The sequence below is a fragment of the Heteronotia binoei genome, chromosome 6, assembly GCF_032191835.1.
Source record: "Heteronotia binoei isolate CCM8104 ecotype False Entrance Well chromosome 6, APGP_CSIRO_Hbin_v1, whole genome shotgun sequence".
NCBI lineage: Eukaryota > Metazoa > Chordata > Lepidosauria > Squamata > Gekkonidae > Heteronotia > Heteronotia binoei.
The window spans coordinates 2656304-2672508 of record NC_083228.1 but is presented as its reverse complement, the minus strand read 5'-3'; the positions used below and the strand labels follow the sequence as shown (position 1 = coordinate 2672508).

Genomic DNA, 16205 nt, shown 5'->3' with positions numbered 1-16205 from the left:
GCAATAACAGGAAAAGAGGGGAAAAAATAAAAGTAAAAAAAAATTAAAAATTGGGAAATCAGTCAGATACTAGGGAAACCTCTTGACCTGAACCAGATGTTACTTATTCATCTACATACTGAACTGTCTTCCAGGCCCACCCTTCTGCTATTATTTAGTCATTAATGAGTTCAAAGCACTAGTCCTTGGATTCTGATTCTTGTGATGTTTCCTTAAATGCACTGTTTCAGTATTCTTGCCCCCCCCCCATAAAATAAAAATCTCCTTTGTGTTCTTTGTCACCTCCTTGGTCTTCAACATTACATTGTCTTCCTGCTCTGTTATGCTGGAACATTCAGAATTCAGCTGTTGCACTGGATCCATAGGAAAGGAAAGGTCCCCTGTGCAAGCACCAGTCATTTTTCGACTCTGGGGAGATGCTGCTTTCACAACGTTTTCATGGCAGACCTTTTACAGGGTGATTTTCTATTACCTTCCCCGGTCATTATACTTTTCCCCCAACAAGCTGGGTACTCATTTTACCGACCTTGGAAGGATGGAAGGCTGAGTCAACCTCGAGCCGGCTACCTGAACCAGCTTCTGCTGGAATCGAACTCAGGTCGTGAGCAGAGGGCTCCAACTGCAGTACTGCAGCATTACCACTCTGTGCCACAGGGCTCCCTTGGATCCATAGAGATCTCCTCAATTTCTTGAGGATACTTTAAACTATTAGGAGCTCATCCAGGTCAATCCACATTGTCCTTGTTGCAAATATTATAATTTCTTCAGGAAAATTGTCAAGCTGCTCCCTCCTCCCCCCAAACACCTCCTGCATTAAAATTCAACATCTGGCAAACCCCAAATTGGTTGCTGTGTTCGCTTTCACAAACGGTGACATGCCTGTCACTTAGCTTGTTTTACTGTTGATTCCATTATTTGGCAGTTTATCTGCTACCAAAAAACCTGGCAAGAAAGTCTATTATTATTATTATTATTAATCTGTCACATTCATTATTTGTGTTTCTTCCTCTGTGGCACTCAGAGCAGCATAAATGTTCTCACAACAACCCTATGAGGTTGTTTAGGCTGGGGGGGAAATGGTGACCAGCCCAAGACCACACAAAAGCATCCTGTCTAGGCAAGGATTTGAACCTGGCTCTCCCTGGTCATTCAGGTTCAAGAACACATTGTTAAGAGCCAGCAGCCTTTTCTAATTAAAGAGCCAAACTATGTCAAAATTTGGACTGAGACATCAATAAAGAGCTGGTACAAGAAAGCCCGTTTCTGTAACTGAAACGTGACATTCCTGGTGATTTAACTAGTGCATTAAAGCTCTGTACAGATCTTCCTTGTCCCTGTGCAGTTCCACACTTGGGTTTGCGCCCTTGCACAAATCCGACCTTGGAGAATTCCAATAGCAGCATCAGCAATGGTTTTTTTTGGTGGGCTTTTTCCTGTGCTCTAGAGAGCAGGCAGCCACCGGGCATGCCCAGAGCTGAGGAGAAAGGTCTGCCCCTGCTCACTTTTTCTTTACCACTGCCCTGACTAGACCTCGCTGCATTGTCTCGTCCTTTTCACTTCAGCATCAATCTTATAAAACTTCAAATCTTCAACATTACCTTCTTTTTGTCAGTTTTCACATTTAAAAAACCAAGGACCCTTGGGAGCTTCTAGTTTCAGACTTGACTTGCCCCTCCCCCCTCCCCTTTCTCCCTCATCCTGGTAAACCAAAGGGGGGAAACCACCGCTTAAAAAGGTGTTTGAAGTGCAGAGCGAAATTGCTCTTGACTGATGGCCGCTCTTACTGCCCACTTCGCCTCGGGGAAGGGCATAAAGGAGCTTCTTGCGTTGAGTGCCACAGCTTCAGAAAAGCAACCAGAAGGAACCACACGGCTCATCTCAAGAATCAACTCTTAGAGGCCTCTCTGGTGCCTCATTCTGCCTCTTCTAAGGCCTCACTGCCTTCCCCGAGAGGGAAGAGTCAGCTTCATCAGCTGCCTTGCACAAGAAGCAGCAGAAGTCTTACAAAAAGGACAAAAAACACTCTAAAATGTCCTCAGATCCAGCGGGAGATCTTGTATTGTCGAAACCGTCAGCTTCCAAGCTCTCAACATCAATCTCCTTGACTCAGGTTTACTGAGTTACTGACATTTGTGCCTTTCATTGTGATTCACTTTATACGATCTTTCGCACAGACAAGATTGTTCTTTATCTGGATCCTTCTTCCCTACCAAAAATTGTTTCCTCCTCTCATCTTTCTCAACAGTTATACCTACCTTTTGTCCACAACCAGCTGACAATATTCAGAGATGTATAGCATGGTCTCTCCTTCTACCTGGAGAGGACTTGTTCCAGACTCTTTGTGCATATGGAAATCCCTGTCAAGGTCACTGGATCACCCCTCAACACCTATCTGGCTGACATCCACAATTAAACTCTGTTATGAACCTGGTACGCTCCAAGCCCATTCAACTAGGGCCATTGCAAATTCTTCAGTTTTCCTCAGTGGAGTTCCAGTGGAAGATGTGTGTGCTGTGCCACCTGGTCTTCCCAATCCACTTTTGTGATGCGCTACACTCTCGTCATCCATGGAGAGGTGCATCCTTTGGCTGTTTGGTTCTGAAGTTGATTCTCCAATGATGTTCCCATTGGAGGCTGTCAGGTGAGTGTCAAGCGCCAATATTTCTCAATAAGCAGTCTTTTGTTTTAAATCAAAGCTGTTTTATTGTTAGAAACTCAGGAGCTATACCAAGGACACAAGCCTTGGGAGTAATGACGTATACACCGTTACATGGTTGCTATATAGGATATCTTCAAAGGTTAGAACATAAGAACATAAGAGAAGCCATGTTGGATCAGGCTAACGGCCCATCAAGTCCAACACTCTGTGTCACACAGTGGCAAAAAATGTTATATACACACATACACTGTGGCTAATAGCCACTGATGGACCTGTGCTCCATATTTTTATCTAAACCCCTCTTGAAGGTGGCTATACTTGTGGCCGCCACCACCTCCTGTGGCAGTGAATTCCACATGTTAATCACCCTTTGGGTGAAGAAGTACTTCCTTTTATCCGTCTTAACCTGTCTGCTCAGCAATTTCATCGAATGCCCACGAGTTCTTGTATTGTGAGAAAGGGAGAAAAGTACTTCTTTCTCTACTTTCTCCATTCCATGCATTATCTTGTAAACCTCTATCATGTCACCCCGCAGTCGACGTTTCTCCAAGCTAAAGAGTCCCAAGCGTTTCAACCTTTCTTCATAGGGAAAGTGCTCCAGCCCTTTAATCATTCTAGTTGCCCTTCTCTGCACCTTCTCTAAAGCTATAATATCCTTTTTGAGGTGCGGTGACCAGAACTGCACACAGTACTCCAAATGAGACCGCACCATCGATTTATACAGGGGCATTATGATACTGGCTGATTTGTTTTCAATTCCCTTCCTAATAATTCCCAGCATGGCATTGGCCTTTTTTATTGCAAACGCACACTGTCTTGACACTTTCAGTGAGTTATCTATCATGACCCCAAGATCTCTCTCTTGATCAGTCTCTGCCAGTTCACACCCCATCAACTTGTATTTGTAGCTGGGATTCTTAGCCCCAATGTGCATTACTTTGCACTTGGCCACATTGAACCGCATCTGCCACGTTGACGCCCACTCACCCAGCCTCAACAGATCCCTTTGGAGTTCCTCACAATCCTCTCTGGTTCTCACCACCCTGAACAATTTAGTGTCATCCGCAAACTTGGCCACTTCACTGCTCACTCCCAACTCTAAATCATTTATGAACAAGTTAAAGAGCATGGGACCCAGTACCGAGCCCTGCGGCACCCCACTGCTTACCGTCCTCCACTGCGAAGACTGCCCATTTATACTCACTCTCTGCTTCCTATTACTCAGCCAGTTTTTGATCCACAAGAGGACCTGTCCTTTTACTCCATGATTCTCAAGCTTTCTAAGGAGCCTTTGATGAGGAACTTTATCAAAAGCTTTCTGGAAGTCAAGGTAAACAACATCTATCGGGTCTCCTTTGTCCACATGTTTGTTCACCCCCTCAAAGAAATGCAACAGGTTAGTGAGGCAAGATCTTCCCTTGCAGAACCCATGCTGAGTCTTCCTCAATAACCCGTGTTCATCAATGTGCCTACTCATTCTGTCCTTGATAATGGTTTCTACCAACTTTCCCGGTATTGAAGTCAGACTGACTGGCCTGTAATTTCCCGGATCTCCTCTGGAACCTTTTTTAAAGATGGGGGTGACATTTGCTACCTTCCAGTCCTCAGGAATGGAGGCAGATTTCAATGAAAGATTACAGATTTTTGTTAGAAGATCCACAAGTTCAACTTTGAGTTCCTTCAGAACTCTCGGATGTATGCCATCCGGACCCAGTGACTTATTAGTTTTTAATTTGTCTATCAGTTGTAGGACCTCCTCATTTGTCACCTCAATCTGACTCAGGTCTTTCAACACCTTTTCCAAAATTAGTGGTTCTGGGGCGGGCAAAAAGTTCTCGTCTTCTACAGTGAAGACGGAGGCAAAAAAATTCATTTAGCTTTTCAGCCATTTCCCTATCCTCCTTCAGTAATCCTTTTACCCCATGGTCATCCAAGGGCCCCACTGCCTCCCTGGCTGGTTTCCTACTTCTAATATATTTGAAGAAAGTTTTATTGTTGGTCTTTATGTTTTTTGCAATATGCTCCTCATAGTCCCTTTTTGCCTGCCTGATCACAGTCTTGCATTTGATTTGCCACAGCCTGTGTTCCCTTTTACTAATCTCACTTGGACTGGTTTTCCACCGCTTAAAGGAGTCCTTCTTACCTTTTACAGCTTCCATTACTTTGTTTGTTAACCACGCAGGCCTTTTCTTATGCCTGTTTGTGCCTTTCCTAACTTGTGGTATGTATTTTATCTGAGCTTCTAGGATTATAGTTTTAAATAGCGTCCAAGCTTCCCCAAGGGTTTTGACCGTATGTACCTTTCCTTTCAGTTTCTTCCTCACATGCCTCCTCATCTCAGTGTATTTACCCCTTTTAAAGTTAAACGTGGTTGTGGTGGTCTTTTTGGACAACTCCCTATTTATACAAACGGTGAAATCAATAACATTATGGTCACTGCTCCCAAGCGGCGCAATCACTTTTACATCTCTCACCAAGTCTTGGGCATTACTTAGGACCAAATCCAGGATCGCCCCACCCCTGGTAGGTTCTGAGACCATCTGCTCCATAGCACAGTCATTGAGAGCATCAAGAAACTCATTCTCTTTCTCTCGACCAGAACACATATTGACCCAATCAATCTGCGGGTAGTTAAAATCACCTATTACAACACAGTTTTTACGTTTAGCCGCTATCTTTAAGCCTTCCATCATATTATAATCGTCCTCTCTCTTTTGATTTGGTGGGCGATAACAAACTCCCATAGTTAAATTTCCTTTTGGGCCCTCTATTTCAACCCAAAGCATTTCTAAAAGTGAATCTAATTCTCTGATCTCAGCCTTACTGGACCGTATATCCTCTCTGACATACAGAGCCACCCCATACAGATGCATACAGGTTACCATACAGATGCATAATACAGGTTACCATACAGATGCATAATTGAGTCACAGGTTCAAAGGTTGCTAAACAACTATCTCTTTTATTACTAAGGAATTTAGGCTATTAGGAACATCTCCCATTCTCACACTATTCTGGAAGCAGATAAGAGTTGCCTGTGTGAACCTGTGGGAGAGGCGACTTAAAAGTACTACCAGCTAGGCTGTAGCATAAACATCCTTGGGCCAGATGGATTTATTACTTGCCCAATGGTTGTAAATAAGGGGGGAGCAGAAGAGAGCTGGTGACCTGCTCTTTGTCTGAAAGAAAATCACGTTATAGAAAATAGCGGACGACAGTGAGCCTGTAAGGCAATGATATCACTGTTACCTTTGCTTGGTTTACGGGTTTGGTGTTTCACTGCCAGCATCCACCATCCAAGAGCTGACTAATCTCCCAAGTGTGGGACTGCACAGGGACAACAAAGAAGATAAACAGGTTGCTTACCTGTAACTGGTGATCTTTGAGTGGTCACCTGTGCAATCACACACTTCCCACCCAGCCTTCCCCACTGCTGGCTTCTTCATCTATTCACCTGCTGATAACCTGGCTGGTAGCTGGAAGAAACTGAGTAGGGATGGAGTTTCCTCCTCAGTTCTAGGCATGCCCAGTGGCTGCCTGCTCCTCAGAGCAGAGGAAGAAGCCCACCAAAAAGACCGAGGCTGCTATTGGAGTTCTCTGAGGTCAGATTCATGCAGCTGTGACTGCACAGGTGTCCACTTGAAGATCATCAGTTACAGGTAAGCAAACTGGCTTTTTTGCACCCCTAACACTGGTTGTTGCTCATGAGAATTTCACTGGGAAGATAGTATTTCACTATCCGCGCCGGAGTTACAGGAAGCGTCACGGCTTTCGTGCAGCAAACGGAAACTGCTAAAAACCAGCAGATAGTGGGAATCCTGTAACTCCGGCGCAGATATGGGAAATCCGACGGATGCTGCGCAGAGAAGAGGAACGTGACTGCGGGGTAAGCTGAGTGCGAAATCGGTCCTTGCGTGGCTCTCCAAGCCCCCACCACATTTGACTCTTTAAATCACTTCTCCAAGCTAAGCTTGAAGATAAAGTTTCTTTCTTCCCACGTTTCCCTCCCTCCCCCATCTATTTGCCTGCCTGCCTGCCTCCATCCTGTCTCGCGGCTCTCAAACACCTAACTTTATTTCGTGTGGCTCTTCCGTTAAGCAAGTTTGGCCGCCACTGCTCTAGGCTGATCCAGGTGGCCTCTCTAGCCCCTTCCAATTCTATGATTCTGTGTTCCAGGGGGACATCATCTGCTGTGCTGGAACAGCTCTCCATCTGTGGGATCTCAGCGGGAGGCCCCTAGCCAGACTCGACTCTGCCTGCAGCCCTGGCTCCACGCTCTCCTCCTGCTGCTTCCTGGAGGTGACGGACTGGGACACGCACGGCCTGATCGCCACAGGGGACACAGGGGGCCACCTGCAGGTAGGGCTTTCCAGGGCTTCTTGGTACAGCTGAAGGCAAGGAAGCAGATTCCCTTGGCAAGCCATCAGAGAGGATTTCTTCTCTCGCGTAGGAGGACCCACTGGCAGACCACACCATGAAGGGCACAAGCAACAATTCCTTTCCTCACCACCCCAGGGCCAAACGGGCCCACTCCAGGGTGGCCTGCCTCAGCTATTCCTTCCGTGCAAAGGGCTAGAACCACCGGAACCCACAAAGCTGCCTTCACCTGACCCAGACCCTGGGCCCATCCGAGTCTGTTTGGCAGCAGCTCTCCCAACACTCAGGCTGAGGGCTTCCACATCAACTGCTGCCTAGTCCTCTTAGCTAGAGATGCTGGGGATTGAACCTGGGACCTTCTGCATGCCAAAAGCAGAGGCTCTACCACTCAGCCACAGCCCCTCCCCTTTTGGTCACCTCCCCAGTCACCCATCTTTTAAATTTCTACTCTGGGAGTGAAGCATTTGTGGGATGGAGGTGGACAACTGGCTGGTAAGGAAAGGATGAAACAGCCTTTGGCAGAACATTTCTGCCTTGCCCTCATTGGGGTTCCCAACTTACTTGGAGGGACTTTTCCTTTCTCTCTCCCAGTAGCTGACACCACCACCTGATCAATCGAGGGGTTTCCTGCTGAGAGGACCAGGACTCCCAGCTCCCCTTCCAAGGCCAGAAGCCTTAACTCAGTGTCTCCCACTAGCCCTGTGCCTGGCCACCACAAAGAGAGAGTAAAGCCTGGTGCACCCCTGGGGGGAACAGCCAGTTGCCAACTGCTTGCCTTCCCCCCCCCCTCCTGGAGGTCCCCTTTAAAACAGTGGAGGTCCATGTGGTACAGAGGACCACTTCCAGAATCAAAAGTGTGAAGTATTTATTAACAAGAAAATGTTTACAAGCATACTTTAACATCATGCCAGATTGAAGCAAGGAAGAACAAAAGGAATTGGTAAAATGCAAATCCTCTGTCCCTAACTAGATGTTAAAATTAGGACAGGCTGTTTATCTTAGGTGTCCTTGTTCTCAAAAGATCTTCCATGACCTTAGTGATTGCTCACGGTTCTTTGGGCCAGTCGCATAGACCAAAATGGCTGCCTGTTCCTCACCTCAGACAAGAGGTCTGTTCAGCTCAGCATTCCAAGGAAAGAGAGCAACTGCCTCCCCCTTAAAAAAATCTGTGTCTCTTCTTCCTTCTAATAGCCCAGGTCAAGGCTTCTTTTCCTGTTGTCTCCAGGAAGCCCCTGATCTCCAGCTGGCAGAGATCAGCTTTCCTGGAGAAAATGGCTGCTGTGAAGGGTGGACTTTGTGGCCTTGTAACATGCTGAGGCCCCTCCCCTTCCCAAACCCCGCCCTCTCCCAGATCCACCCCCAAAGTCTCCAGGTATTTCCCAACACAGACCTGGCCACCCTCTGTCTAGCCATTCACAGCGCTACCTCTATTCCCTGCTTGGAGAAAGGGGGCGAGTGAATTGATCCATCCCATTGTCTCTAGCAAGAGCCATCAGCACTCCTTCTGGAAGGGCCTGGGCTAACTGCCTCCCCCCTCCTGCTTGTTCTTAGGTCAGAGGGGAAAAATTGTTAAGGCTTTTGCTTTTTCTCCACACAGCCCTCCAAGCCCCCTGATCAGCCTGAAGCCCCCCCCCCCCATGCCCTCTCTGCACACGAAAACAGAAGGATGTTTAGTCTCCCTCTCCTGCTCACTGTCTGAGTGAGATGGGGCCAGAGTCTAAAGGAGAGTTGTGTAATCCACCTGAACCACGGGGAAGGAGGGCCACGGAGGCTCCTCGGTATCCCAAGTGGTGGTAGAAAGCGCTGTCACATCACAGCTGACCTGTGGCCGCCCCTTAGCATGTCCAGAGCAAGAGATGAACAGAGACGATTTGCCACTGCTTGCCTCTGCATAGCAGCAGCCCTGGTCTTCCTGGGTGGTCTCCCATCCAAGGGCTGAGCTGCTGAACTTCCCAGCTCTGAGGAGATCAGGCCAGCCTGGGCCATCCAGCCCAAGTTGACAACCAGGAAGACCTTCATGATGGCCGTTTCAGTGCCTTCCAGTGGTACAAGCCCCAGCTGCTCTCCTTTGGTTTCCACAAGTCCCTTTTCCAGATTTGGTGAGTGGTGGGGAGAGGAGCAGAAAGGGGCACAGCTAATGTTGGCAGCTCCAACTTGGGAAATGCCTGGAGACGTGGGGGTGAAGACTGGGCAGGGAAAGGAGCCCAGCAAGACTGGGCAGGGAAATGCCACAGAATCTGCCCTCCACAGCTGCCATTTCCTGCAGGAGAACCAAACTCTGTAGTCTGGAGGTCAGCTGTGATTCCAGGGGACTCTGTTGCTCACCAACTCAAAAGAAAAAAGAATGCTGAGAATGAGACCATCAAGAAAAACAACTTAGTACAAACTCACAAAGCTGGATAACAAAATACTATTGTACTGAGTTATACTTTCCCACAATCTCTGTGTGTGTTATTTCAGTAGTGAAGCTTTCTTCTATTCAAATATGTTGATAATGATTAAGAGCCAACGGTAGCGGCTAGGGCACTAGAATGTGCTCCCAGCCACTGAAACTGACCTTTAAAGCAACAAACATACAGGCAACCAAAGTTAAATCACAGCAATATTAAAGTAACTTCTATAAATCAAATTATAAAAGTGGTCTCTCTCTCTCTCTCGGCTTGACTTCGCGAACGAAGATTTAAGAAGGGTGCAGTAGTCCACATCTGCTGCAGGCTCGCTGGTGGCTGACATGACCAATGCGGGACAGGCAGATCCGGCCACAGTGGCTGCAGGGAAAAGTCTGATTTGGGGTTGGTGCTGTAGCAGCGCGATTCTTCCTCAATCTCCTTTTGTCCTCAAGACCAGCTATGCGTGCATTCTCAAAGGAAGAGACAGCCTGGTGGATGGTGTGCCTCCATGTTTTGCAATCTGAGGCTAGGTCAGACCACTGGTGATGGTTGATGCGACAGGTGCCAAGGGATTTCTTCAAGGAGTCCTTGTACCTCTTCTTTGGTGCCCCTCTATTTCGATGGCCGGTGGAAAGTTCGCCATACAGAGCAATCTTGGGAAGGCGGTGGTTTTCCATCCTAGAAATATGCCCTGCCCAGCGCAGCTGCGTCTTCAACAGCAGTGCCTCGATGCTTGTAACCTCCGCCCGCTTGAGGACTTCAGTGTTGGTCACAAAGTCACTCCAGTGGATGTTGAGGATGGTGCGAAGGCAGCGCTGATGAAAGCGCTCAAGGAGTCGCAGGTGATGACGGTATAAGTGGTAGTGTTACACTAATAACATGAGAAGTTTCCATATTGAAAACACAAAAATTCACTTTTAGTGCATTAAAGTTCCATAACAACAGCACCACCATCATCATCATTAATATTATTATTACTAATTTCTAAACTGCCCTCTCCTTAGGGGCTCCGGGCAAGTGTACATCATATGTGACGTACAGTTTAGTTAAAACATCACAGTAAATAAGTTAATTTGTATAAAACTAAATAGTCCTTCACAATTTCCCATACAACTGTTACCCGCCTAGATGTATGAGTAGCCTTGAGGCCACTGTTCTTTTGCAGAAGCTGTGCAAGGGCAGATGAGTTAGCTGCTCCAGGAGGGAAGCACCTCCATTGCCTCACCTGGCAGACATAGTAATCTTCAGCAAATCCCAACTCCAAGGTCAGGGGCCAGTAAAGTAATTCTGTTGCAAGTGTTGATGGAAATGAAGATAAGTGTTGAGACGTGTTTCCTAGGTAAATCTCGCATTTTGATACCTTCACATCAAATTAGTAGAATTCCCTTTCAGATGGAACTAAACAGTAAAATGACCACCATTAAGTACAATCTCAAAATGAAATGAAAAACTCTCAGAACAATTCTTTATGCGCCCCCTTGCCCAGATCGCACGGAGGTATGGGCTGGGCTGTCATCAATATGCAGATGACACCCAGCTCTATCTATTGATGGACGGCCGGGCTGGTGATGTCCCTACAAATCTGGACCGTGCATTACAAGCCGTGGCTGACTGGCTCAGGCTGAGTGGGCTGAAGTTGAATCCGGCAAAGACAGGTCCTTTGCGTGGGCCGCGGCGGACCGGGAGGGGAGATTACCCTACCGGCTTTCGACGGTCGCCACTGATACCAGTGCACAAAGTCAAGAGCCTGGGAGTGCTACTGGAATCCTCTCTATCAATGGAGGCCCAGATAGCTGCCACTGCTAGATCCGCCTTCTTTCATCTCAAGAGGGCGAGGCAGTTGGCTCCCTTCTTGGAGCGCAGCGACCTAGCAACTGTGATCCACGCAACGGTCACTTCGAGACTAGACTACTGCAATGCCCTCTACATGGGGCTGCCCTTATATCGAACACGGAAACTTCAGGTAGTCCAGAACGCGGCGGCCAGGCTGCTTGAGGGACTACCACGGTGGGAACATGTGCGGCCTGGGCTGCGGGATCTGCATTGGCTGCTGGTTGTGTACCGAGTTCGCTATAAAGTGCTGGTTATCACCTTTAAAGCCCTATATGGCCGGGGACCTGCCTACCTAAGGGACCGCCTCTCCCCATATGTTCCCCAGAGAGCACTGAGATCTAGCTCTCAGAACCTTCTAACAATCCCTGGGCCAAGAGAAGCTAGGTTGAAGGCTACTAGGGAGCAGGCCTTCTCGGTAATGGCCCCCTCGTTGGTGGAACCACCTTCCAGAGATGGTGCGAGCCCTGCGGGACCTGAATCAGTTCCGCAGGGCTTGCAAAACATTTCTTTTCCAGCTCGCTTTTGAGACAGAACCTGATTAACCTGACGTGTGGCCACCCAGCCATCTTGTGGATATTATCTTACAGTATTTTAGCACCTAATTTATATATTTTATCTATTTTTAAAAATTTATTATGTAATTGATTATATTTAAAACTGTCTACATTGTTTTACTTGAATCATGGAATTCCATGTCTGTGAGCCGCCCTGAGCCCGCCTTTGGCGGGGGAGGGCGGGATATAAAAATAAAGTTATTATTATTATTATTATTCACTCATCCTAGAACCAGTCCACTGCATCTTGCCAGATGGCTCTGGGACTTCTATCTGAATCGAAGGTTCTCTCATAGCCGGCATTTCCCCAATGACTCCAGCTGCCTCATAGCCTACAGGAGCCAGGAATCCCTAGGGGAAAACACGCAGTCTTACTCTATGCTTATTTTCGTTTCCACCAACACTGGCCACAGAATCGCTTTCCTGGCCACTGACCTTGGAGTTGGGACCTACTGAAGACTACGTCCTTGATTCCCTGTGGTGCTGTTTGGAATATTATGGAACCTTAATTCACTAAGAGTGAATTTTTGTGTTTCAGATTTGGATTATTAATATAACCATTTTTGTAAGAGCCCCTTGGCGCAGAGTGGTAAAGCTGCAGTACTGCAGTCCTAAGCTCTGCTCATGACCTGAGTTTGATCCCGGCGGAAGCTGGGTTCAGGTAGCCAGCTCCAGGTTGACTCAGCCTTCCATCCTTCCGAGGTCAGTAAAATGAGTATCCAGCTTGCTGGGGGGAAAGTGTAGGTGACGGCAGAAGGCAATGGCAAACCACTCCATTAAAAAGTCTGCCGTGAAAACATCGCGACGTCACCCCAGAGTCGAAAATGACTGGTGCTTGCACAGGGGACTACCTTTACCATTTTTGTATAATTTGATTTATAGAAGGTACTTTAATTTAAGGCTGGACAGTGTTGCTGATGTGACAAACACGAATTTGAGCAGACTTCGGAGGATGGTGGAAGACAGGAGGGCCTGGCGGGACTTGGTCCTTGGGGTCGCAAAGAGTCAGACTCGACTGTGAGACTGAACAACTTTAATATTGCTGCGATTTAATTTTGGGTTCCTTTGGCACTTTAAAGGTCAGTGGCTATGAGCACATCCTGATGACCTAGCCACTACCATCGGCTCTTAATTGTTATTAACATGATTGACTAGAAGAAAGCTTCACTACTGAAATAAAAGAGATTGTGGGAAAGTGTAACTCAATATTTTATTATATTTCATTATACAGCTTTGTGAATTTGGTTGATTTTCATGAAGGTCTCCTTCTTGGCATTCTGCTTTCTTTTGACTTGGTAACTTCCATGCTGAACATCCCATTTGCTCTTTACCCCACCTGGAGGTTGGCAACCCAAGGCGACTTTTCCTGGAGACCCTCAGGGCAGGAATGAGAGATGGGCGGGGAAAGAGCTGCTGATGGCAAGAGCCCTGGAGCCCTTCTTGGAAAGCCTGGGGGCTCCCCAAAGCGAGATACCCAGAACGCTGTGGAAGGAAAGCCCAGGAGATGGGGCAGCTCACCACTCCTCATTGACACGGCACGAGAGGAAGACAGTCAGGATCGTGCCTGCTCCTCTCTCAAGAAACAAGCCTGGAGAGTTCTTCTCATTGGCCTTGGGGTCTCTGGCAGGTCCCCTTTGCTAAGAAGGAAGCACCCACCGCCTGGCCCTTCTGAACACAGGCAACACTCGCCCTCTCGGGAGGCTGGGCCTGACGTGGAATCTGGCTGAGAGCATCACTTTGGCGGGAAAGGGAGGCCTCTGCCTGGCAGGGCACCCAGAGCAGCCTTTTCAGTCTGTGTTTCCTTCTCCTCATGCAGGTCTGGAAGCTTGAAACGGCCTCATCTCAGCGCCTGGACATTAGTACAGACTCCCAAGAAAGCCTGCCAAAGAAGGGTAAGGGCAGCATCTTTGTCATGCCTCTGTGAAAGCAAAATTGTTCCAGTGGGAAATAGGAGAGGGATCTCGGAATGACCGGAAGCTCCCCCCCCCCCACCCCCGCAAAGCTCCTGTCCGTCAGCTCTGCAGGAGCAGCTGGAGTCAACTTGCTTGGTTCCTCCAAAGGGCACAGCAGGAACTCCAAAGGCTCTCTTGGAAGGAGGGAATAGGCAACTTCCTGCATTGTGCAGAGAGTTGGACTAGATGACCCTTCCTTTGAGGGCACACATTTCACATCCAGTAGAGGGAGACGCTGGATCTTAGCAGCCTTTCTAAAAATGTAAAGAACATCTTGATCACAAAGCCCCTGCCAGCCAGACTTCCAGCATGTGCACACACAGATGACACCTCCGTGGGCAGGAGAAGGGATGTGGTGAGGCAGCCTGGAATAAAACTGGGCTTCTCCCAGACGCAGGTAGAAGACTGCAGATTTATACCCCGCCCTTCTCTCTGAATCAGAGACTCAGAACAGCTGTTTGGTGTAGTGGTTAAGTGTGCAGACTCTTATCTGGGAGAACTGGGTTTGATTCCCCACTCTTCCACTTGCACCTGCTGGAATGGCCTTGGGTCAGCAATAGCTCTCTTATCTGGGAGAACTGGGTTTGATTCCCCACTCTTATCTGGGAGAACCGGGTTTGATTCCCCACTCTTCCACTTGCACCTGCTGGAATGGCCTTGGGTCAGCCATAGCTCTGGCAGAGGTTGTCCTTGAAAGGGCAGCTGCTGTGAGAGCCCTCTCAGCCCCACCCACCTCACAGGGTGTCTGCTGTGGGGGGAGAAGATATAGGAGATGGTGAGCCGCTCTGAGACTCTTTGGAGTGGAGGGCGGGATATAAATCCAATATCTTCATCTACCTCACAGGGTGTCTGTTGTGGGAGAGGAAGGGAAAGGAGATTGTGAGCTGCTCTGAGACTCTTCGGAGTGGAGGGCGGGATATAAATCCAATATCTTCATCTCCCTCACAGGGTGTCTGTTGTGGGGGAGGAAGGGAAAGGAGATTGTGAGCCGCTCTTTGGAGTGGAGGGAGGGATATAAATCCAAGGTCTTCATCTTCTTCTTCTTACAATCTGCTATATCTTCTCCCCCCACAACAGACACCCAGTGAGGTGGGTGGGGCTGAGAGGGCTCTCACAGTAGCTGCAGATGGAGGCATGGGGAATCCAACCCAGGTCTCCCAGATAAGAGTCTGCGCACTTCACCGCTACACCCAACTGGCTCTCAGGGGCCAGCAGGGGGCCCTCCAGCGCCAAGATCTGGCCGTCGGCCTTGGAGTCGCGCCGCTCTCTGGTCAAGGGAAAGGGGAGCTGCCGCAGGCGGGATTGCAGCACTTAATAGTGGCCTCAGCGCGCCGCTCCTCTGCCTAGCAAACGCTGCGCGCAGCCGCCGCCGCCTCGCTTTGGCATCGATGGGCGCTTCAAGCGCGGTGCGGAGAGGCCCGCCAGCACTGCCCTTCGCGACTGGGTGTGTTCTGGGTGCAGAAGAAGCCTCCTCTGCTGCTGCCCCCATAGGAGACGTGCAGTTTGCTCCGCGCGCAGCTCGCAAGGGAGCAGCAGTCTGCAAAGGCCGTCGCTGGGAGTTCGCAGGCAGGCAGGCAGGATGCCTCCGGCAGCCTCATAGGTTCGGGCGCCCGGCGCTGCCCCGTTTGCTTGGCTACCCAGAACAGCAGCATCCGCCAGGTTTGCCCCCCACACTCCGCTGGCCTGGCTCGCGGCATGAAAGGGGGGGGGGGGCGGCCCTCCTGCTGAGGCTGCAAGGAAGGCGGCGTGCTGAGGGAGTCCCCTGGCGGGCCTGGCCTTTGCCTTCTGCAGGCATTCCATGAACAGATTTGGACAAGTGGATAATGGGGGGGGGGCTGGGTAATTTGCTGTCGCCGGGCAATTGGGGGGCGATGGGCCGGCCGGCCTGGCTGCCTGTCTTTCTTTCTTTCCCTGCTGGCGGCGGCCGCGAGCGAGGCATTCTGGGGCCCGCGGTTGTTATTAAGGCCCGCGCTAGTGAAGCTTGCGGAGCAATTCTGCTGAACTAGGCACGCAATTTAGAAAGCAATAATGCACAAATCCAATTTAGCCCACAATTGCTGCAGCCGCGCGTCAGCACATGTAACACTCCGCGCCTGCAAATGCAATTGGGACCGCCCCCCCCCCCCGCCAGCCCTTGGCCAGAATGTCTCTTCTCGCCCCCGGCAGCGGCAGCAGCGGCGGTGGGGCGGGCGGACCCCCCGCTGCTTCTGTGTCTGGAGCTGGAGCGCAGCGCGACGCCCCGCGAGAGGCCCAGCAGAGCGAGGGAGGCGGCGGCGGCGATCACCACCTTGGCCAGGTAAGCAGCGCCTGTCGCGGCACCCAGCGCGGCCGGGAGGGGGCGCCCTCACCAAGGCTTTGGGGGCCTCCTCCGCAGGCGGGGGGGAGGGGTTGCCAACCTCCTGAAACCACCGGGAAGTTCCCCCGAATTAGAACTGGTTTC

The 16205-nt window shown here is 49.5% G+C and overlaps 1 protein-coding gene across 1 annotated transcript in view; it reads left to right on the top strand.

The window, feature by feature from the left end:
- WDFY4 (WDFY family member 4) overlaps nt 1-13737 on the top strand; it is a 215777-nt gene extending 202040 nt beyond the window's left edge. Inside the window, exons 58-59 of the mRNA XM_060240960.1 lie at nt 6836-7018; nt 13630-13737. Of these exons, the coding sequence (XP_060096943.1) occupies nt 6836-7018; nt 13630-13737 (291 nt within the window). The remainder of the gene's footprint in view (nt 1-6835; nt 7019-13629) is intronic.
- The last annotated feature ends 2468 nt before the right edge of the window (nt 13738-16205 follow it).